The following is a 7802-nucleotide window of genomic DNA, read 5'->3' on the forward strand; positions in this document are numbered from 1 at the left end:
AACTAGATTATCTATATTAATACTTAGGAAAGGCTCATCTATATTCCTCCTGCTTATTGACCTTTAACAGGTTTACGACTGATTCCCATGATACCATTTTTACATGTGGAATACAGAATAGCGACATGATTCTTTTAAAGTTCATAAAGAGGGAATAAGCTATTTATATTTTTACCAGATAATACTAGTTATACTATTTTACTATATAATATACTATACCTGTTATAAATCCTTCAACTACTGGAGGTCCCCCCACTATTCCATTCATAGGCATCTAACCCTTTCCTAAAACTTTAGAAAGGGACACACAAAGACAAACTGGTTAAGATAATCTTTATTATAGATTCCACCTGCAACAGTTCCACAAAATCCTGACTAGACCAACGTTCCCTAGCATTGCGTTCGTCGTAATATTTGGGCGCTCAGGAGTCGATCATTCTCTGGTCATCCTTAGATAGATCATCCACTGGGTGGGGATGCTGCAGTGGACGACGACAAAGTTACTATAATAATGTGTTAGAAGGTGAAGAGGGAGCAAAGAGAGGAGAATAATTACCTCATTAATTATAGTATGTCCCTCCCGAGTTACTAGTTATTACAACCGACAGAATCAGTACATCTGTCACGGATATCCAATATGACAGATTCTCTGCACTTTAACATCAGATCAACAGAGACGGATCAGCGCATGTTCCCGGATCTCCTGAATTCAATTTACTAGCGAATCTACATGGCCGGGGTGTTACTATTAGGACGTACAAGCATGATGCTTGATATCCTAAAGATCAACGGGTAGTCATCATGACTTTTGATAAAAACGGACGATCGTCAAAACGGGTAGACCAACCTCTGCCCATGCTATAAACTTACAAAAGAAATTGTACCTAGCTCCATGGAAGCATTAGTATGAAGAATGAATAAGATATCTACAGGGTATAATGGGCAGACCTCGCAACTGATTGATACCCCTCTTTTACCATGTCTCCCCAAAACATACTAGATGCCTAGCACAAAATTAAGGGGACACTATTTCATAGACTATTTAGACGCTAAAATTATCAAGCCAATGGGCAATGATTCCACTATGAAAATATTATAGAGGGAATAGCTGCACTATTATCTCTACTGTCTGCTCTACTCTCAAGGAGACAAATTCCTGCTCGATATTTCCAAATTAGAGCATGATTCTGTCTATTACATGAATTTCCAGTGTGATAGCAAAAGGAGACGACATGTGCAAAATAAGCTAAGCTTTACACCAATCAATTTAGATTTCTTCCAGTTTGATCTAATCCCTAGCGGCCCCCGTTATTGATGAATATTTAGCATGTGCCTCGGCAGATGTCTCAGTGAGCTATATACTAGTGTATTAGAAATATTATTATAAAATCAGGTGTTATATATATTGCAGGATGCTAATGACCATGAAGAATCATATGCAGGCCTATCACCACTCCACATGGCAGCCAGGAATGCTTAAGTGTCCGCCACGATGTCCGACTGGCCGATCTCACTGGCCCCTGGAGTCTTCTCCCCCTGGCATTAACACAGCGTGACGGGCCTTCTGTCCCACCCGGTGATCTCCCGACTTGTCTTGAACCTCCCCCATGTCCTCAATGTCTGTGCCTGACTGCATGGTTCAATATGCCAAAGAGGCCACTTACGTCAACCCGGATAGAGTCGAACGGTGGAGGCTATATAAACAGCCCTCCCCCATCTCTGTCTGCCATACTCGGTGGAATGAGTACGACACACCACACCGCCGGTCTCTAATTATCATCCAAGATGCCCTCCAAGCACCAGGTGTCTCTCCTTGCCCTCGCTGGCCTTGCTGCCGCGGCGCCCTCCAAGCTGCGCAAGCGCGAGGCCCTCCCCGACTACGCCATCACGTACGCGCCCCTGTCGTACCTGTACAGCGGCGAGTCCTGGTTCCCGTCTGATGTGACGGTGCATCTGGCCAACGTCAAGCCCGAGGTGGACTACGTCGCGATCGGAGCCAACAACTCGGTGACGCTCGACACGCTCGACTCGTACGCCTCGGACGTGTACCTGACGGCGTCGGACGGGCCCATCTACGATCCCCTGGACGGCACGCCGGCCTGGCTCTCGTCGGACTACGGCATCCCCGACAGCGACGGGCTCAGCGCTGCTCCGGGGCTGATCATCGCCGCCGAGAAGAACAGCACCACCACTGATGTGTTTTACTTTTATTTCTACTCGTACAACTACGGTGGAAAGTGAGTTTTCTTTATCTTCATTGCTCTATTTATACTCATGGCAGGGTTTTGGATATCAATTTCGATGACCACGTCGGAGACTGGGAGCACGTCATGGTAAGGGAATCCTTGCTTCCACCATGATATAACAATATTACCCCAATATTGACTCGTACAGATCCGCTTCGTCGACAAGAAGCCTTACGCCATCTACTGCTCCGAGCACAGTGCCGGCTCTGCCTATTACTGGGACATCCTGGACTTTTCCGGCGATCGCCCCCTGACGTACATCGCGTACGGCGGCCACGCCAACTACGTGACCTCGGGCACGCACGACTACACCGTTGCCCTGGGCCTCATCTCCGACACGACCGACGCCGGCTACCTGTGGGACATGACGCTCAACTACCGCGGCTACTGGTACGACGTGGACTCGGAGGAGTTCTCCGTGGCGTCTGGAGCGGGCAAGGGTGCCACCGAGGAGGCCGACGAGTCTGCCGACTGGCTGGCCTGGCTAGGCTACTGGGGCGACGAGCAGTACCCGGACAGCTTGATTGACGATCTCGAGACGGGCCAGTACTGCATTGACGATGAGTGCCGGTATTCCAGTGGTCCTACAGGGCCTGCCGACAAGAACCTCGGCCGCTCGACCATGTGCCAGAAGGATGACTGTACCATCTTCGACAACATTGACGATCTGACCAAGCAGTCTTAGCACCCTTGAGACAGATTTAATTATCTTGTCTTTACTTGGAAAAGGCTTTAAAATGTTGTCTAGATCTAGATTCTTCATGGGAAATACGTAGTGGCCCAAGGGGTTTAGTAACAATGTGGTTAATAATTTAGTATTAATAATAATAATAAGCATATAGGTGTATTATATATTATAAATAGTATTTAAGCTAGTATCATAGTTTATAAACTAGTTTTAAGGTTATAATGTAATTATAGTGTAATTATAAGATAGTTATAAATAGTTATAATTTAATATTATATAATTACTTTATAATTATAAATAATAACTAATAATAAAATATTAATATTTATAATAATAAATATTAATACTATTTACTACTATAATTAATATAAGAGATTTAATTATAATAAAGAATATATAAAACTATTATTATATTATTATTATTTAGTATAATCTAGTTTATAATATATATATTCTTATAGTTAATATAATATAGGTCTATTAATAATAATTTTTTTAGATTATGAATAATAGAATAATAATTTCTTTAGATTATAAATAATAGAATAATAATTTCTTTAGATTATAAATAATAGAATAATAACTATTTATAAGAAGTTCACCTTCTAAGTATATTTTAATAAGGTATAAGATAGTATACTTAGAGAACCAGTTATAGATTCTTAATTAATAAAATAATAATTATAAATAATACTAGAAAAATTAGGAGAGATACTAATTACTTTAAATAAAGACTAGAGCATATAGAGAGATAGATCTAGAATAAGATTATACTTAATAGTCTTATTTAATATAATATAAGGCTATAGTTATTATATAAGAAGGAATAAGAATAAGTATTTATTACTTAAGGAATCTTAAAGAAAAGTAAGAAGTTAATATATATTCTACTTTAAAAAAAAATAATCACTAGTAGATAGAATAGATATTAATAACCTATAATAATTAATAAGCTAACTATTAAATAAATCTTTTTAGATAATTATATATTATATATTCTAAAATTAAAAAGCCTTAAATAAATAAAGTCTAGATAACTTATCTTAATCTTAAGAGTAGTAATAATTATAGGTATACTATAATATAGTAGCTAATTATATCTAGTAAAAAAGAGGTCTATTATACTAATTAATTAGAAAGCCAAGGGCTAATAAATCTAATATAGATTAAATAGGATTATAGGGGAAAACTAAAGGAGACTTTAAGTTACTATTATTATAAGTATCTAGTTCTCCTAAGTAGAGCTAAGGATAATATTAATAAATATTATATAATTAATCTATTAGAATAAAATTAATATAATCTTAAGCTCTAAGGGCATTAAGTAAAAGTAACTAGTATAAATACTCCTTATTAAAGAGATATTATAAGAGATTTAAAGTTAAAGTATTATCTACCTAGTATTTAAATTACCTATATATTAATATTAGTAAGTATAGATTATAATAAAGTTAATTATATTAAAGTAATACTTATACTTTATCTTTATACTTAAAATATTACTATTTATTACTATACTATACTTTATAGTAAATATAGGGAGATATAGGCTAATATAAATATTTAGTAATAAAATTACTTTTATAAAGTTATTTTAAGGGAGTTTATTTATATAGAAGAGATCAGCTAGGATAGAGAAATATATTAGTTTCTATAATAATTAATAAAAGAAGTAGAAAGATATACTTTATAGATAAGTAGTTAGCTAATCTATATCTAAGAATACCCTAATAAGATAAAGATATTAAAAGATTTTTTAGCTTTAAAGAGTTAAGGAATAAAGGTCTTCTTTACTCCTATATAAATTAGTAGAAATAATTTTAATATAGGCAGTAAATTTAGTAAAGGCATAAATAATAAGCTACTATAGATATATAAAAGAGTGAGATATATAATCCTATAGGAATTTAAGTATAGTATATATATTCTAGAGGAATAAGGATCTAAACTAAGAAGATTTAGTATAATAATAAAGAATAAGGGGTATAAGTATTAATATATAAGTATTCTTAGATAATAACTATAAAGAGAGATATATAATTAGGTTCTAAAGATATAGCCATTTTTTTAAAGTATTAAAGCTTTTTAATATAAAAATATAGTAAAATTACTTATTACTATTTAGTATAGCTTTTAGAAGAAGAATATAAAGATAATATCTAAGGCTTTTTTACTTAGAGTAAAGGATATTATAGGTCTAACTAAGGATAATATTAAGATATAGTATAAATCTTTTAAGAGAAGAAGGTTTAGGTTTTAAGCTATATTTTCTCTAGAATAAAGATTATATAGAGTAGTCTAGAAGTGACTTTCCTTATATTTACTTAAGAGTAGTATTAAAGTAATATTAACTATACTCTATAATATTATAGTTAAGATTTATTTATTTAGGCTTTAGATAGTAGCATCCTCTATAATTAATATTAACTTAATAATTTAATAAACCACTATTTAATATCTACTATAGTATATCCCCTATAAAAGCTATAATAAAAGTATTTATAAGAGTCTCTATGCTATTAATATTTATCTTAATTCTATAGCTTAACTATAAAAAGACATCTTTAAAAGATGTAGTAATATTATTAATAGAAGTCCTATATAAATTAAGAGTAAGGATATAATTATATAAGACATAGCGGCACTTATAATAAGAGAGATTTATTAAAATAATATAAAAAGCCTTTAATAATTTAAAGATATTTTAGTAAATACTAAACTTATTAATAAAAAGAAAAAAAGATAAAGAGTAAGTAAAGATAAATTTTTAAAATAGGGAGAGAAGGTATTTTTACCTAAAATGCTAAAGCTCTAGTTTAATATATAGAGTATAAAGATAGAGTATCTTTTAGAGAGATTAACACTACTAGTTAAAGATATATTAAATTATAATAAGGCCTAGTTATAATAAAGACTTATAATTAATAGCTATATTAACTTATTTTATAATATATTATAATATGATCTCCAGACACCTATTATTAATAAGGATATAATTATTATAAAAAAGTATATAATAGATTAAATAAGAAAGAGTAAGGATAGAAATAATAGGCTAGATTATTACTATAATTTTATCTTTTATAGCTAAGTACTCTTATTTATTAAAGCTAATAAAGATAATCTAACTAAACTAGAATAATATATTAGGGGCCACCTAGAATATACTATTATACTATATAAAATCATTAGAAAATATAATATTATTATTAATAGTATATATATATTCTCTAGAATAGGCATAAATAGATAAGCCCTATACCTAGGAGTACTATAGTTTAACTAGATTATCTATATAGTGGGCTATTCTAAAGAACATTCTATTATCTACTAATAATAATAATAAGAGATTATAGATAAGGTTATTTAGATTAAACTAGAAAACTAGTGTTAAGATAAGATCTACTACACATAAATTAAAGTATATAGATTATTAAGTAGATTTAATCTAGATATCTTATTTATAAAATTTCTATAAAGGTAGGACTTTATAGATATATAATTTAAGAGTATTAACCTTTTATAGTAATTACTTAACCTCTAGGTGCTATAGAAGATCTAGTATCTTAAGAAGACTAAAATACTTACTTTAACTTATATTAAATTAAAGAACCTATAGCATAAATATAAGATAAAAATCACTATATATATCTATACTTAATATTAGTGGTTATATAGAGTGTCTTATAAATAGGTAATATAGTGGACCTAAGGGCATACAGTATTTATTAGCTATATAATAGTAGACTCTAAAAAAGGCTTTTAAATCTATATACTCTAATATCTAATAGCCTTTTATAGGGCACCTATAGACATACCTAATATAATATAAATAATAGAAGGGGGTATATATATTAGGATCTCTATATCACTAGAATTAATTCAGCTTAAAGAGGGTGTATCTAGTAAAATTCCTAATGGCTAAATAGTATAAATATTATTATAAAAAGAATATTATATTACTATAGAAGATTAAGAGGGTTTTAAATTAGAGGAAGGTCTATATATTATAGGTTTTAATAAGATAAACTACTTTAATAGTGATTAAAGGGGGGGGTATTAAGAAATAGATTTTATTAAAAGTTAGGCAGATTAGAGTAGTTTTAAGATATTATAGACACTATATTTAAATATAAAAATTTAAGTAATATTATTATATTATCCTATCACTATTCTAGTAGAAGACATATATAGAGGGTGATTATAATATATTATATTATATAATATAATATATCTATAGACTACTCACAGTATAGTTAATACTCTATAGTATATATTATACTTTATATAATAGAAAAAAGTATATATTCTTAGTTTAGGTTATAATAGAGTCTATTGTTTATATACTAAAGGATACTATTAGTTCTTAAATATAGTTCTTAAATATAAAAAAGCAGCTAGGAAAGTATATACCTAAGATATCACTTCATAATATATATATAATCTCTTAAGTCTAGATAATATCTTAAGTTTATATATAGAGATATAGAAATAGACTAATATTTATAGTTTATATAAGAAACCTATCTATATATTATTAATCTATTATTATTAAATTATAATTATATCTATATAATTCTCTCGTGACAATGGGCTGCAAGATATATATATAAAATAGTATTAGTTTAATTAAATAATAAAGCATATAAATTAAAAATTTTATATGTCATGATAAATAGTCTAGTAGTTTATAATCTTTTTTTTTTAGTAGATAGATAACTTATACAGCTCCTATTTAAACCTAGCCTAATACTCCTTATTACACCTTTTTTCTTTTATTATTATTTATTATTAAGAACTACTAGATAAAAGCTATATAGTTATAACTAATTTTTAATTAATTAAATAAGGCACATATTATTTATAAA

At 30.5% G+C, this 7802-nt stretch overlaps 1 protein-coding gene across 1 annotated transcript; it reads left to right on the forward strand.

The window, feature by feature from the left end:
• Positions 1-1448: 1448 nt before the first annotated feature.
• On the forward strand, positions 1449-3049 carry ASPZODRAFT_105498 (hypothetical protein). The gene is made up of 3 exons (XM_022720901.1): positions 1449-2237; positions 2282-2333; positions 2395-3049. The coding sequence occupies exons 1-3, from the start codon at positions 1786-1788 to the stop codon at positions 2929-2931; spliced, it is 1041 nt and encodes a 346-aa protein (XP_022576824.1). The 5' UTR covers positions 1449-1785; the 3' UTR covers positions 2932-3049.
• The last annotated feature ends 4753 nt before the right edge of the window (positions 3050-7802 follow it).

Source organism: Penicilliopsis zonata, assembly GCF_001890105.1.
Source record: "Penicilliopsis zonata CBS 506.65 unplaced genomic scaffold ASPZOscaffold_33, whole genome shotgun sequence".
Lineage (NCBI taxonomy): Eukaryota > Fungi > Ascomycota > Eurotiomycetes > Eurotiales > Aspergillaceae > Penicilliopsis > Penicilliopsis zonata.

What these genes read in the sequence shown, in the direction of transcription:
- ASPZODRAFT_105498 (XM_022720901.1), top strand. Translation starts at nt 1,786, where the DNA reads ATGCCCTCCAAGCACCAGGTGTCTCTCCTTGCCCTCGCTGGCCTTGCT. An exon ending in TCGTACAACTACGGTGGAAA is followed by an intron (nt 2,238 to 2,281) that starts GTGAGTTTTCTT and finishes TACTCATGGCAG; the next exon opens with GGTTTTGGATATCAATTTCG. An exon ending in GAGACTGGGAGCACGTCATG is followed by an intron (nt 2,334 to 2,394) that starts GTAAGGGAATCC and finishes TGACTCGTACAG; the next exon opens with ATCCGCTTCGTCGACAAGAA.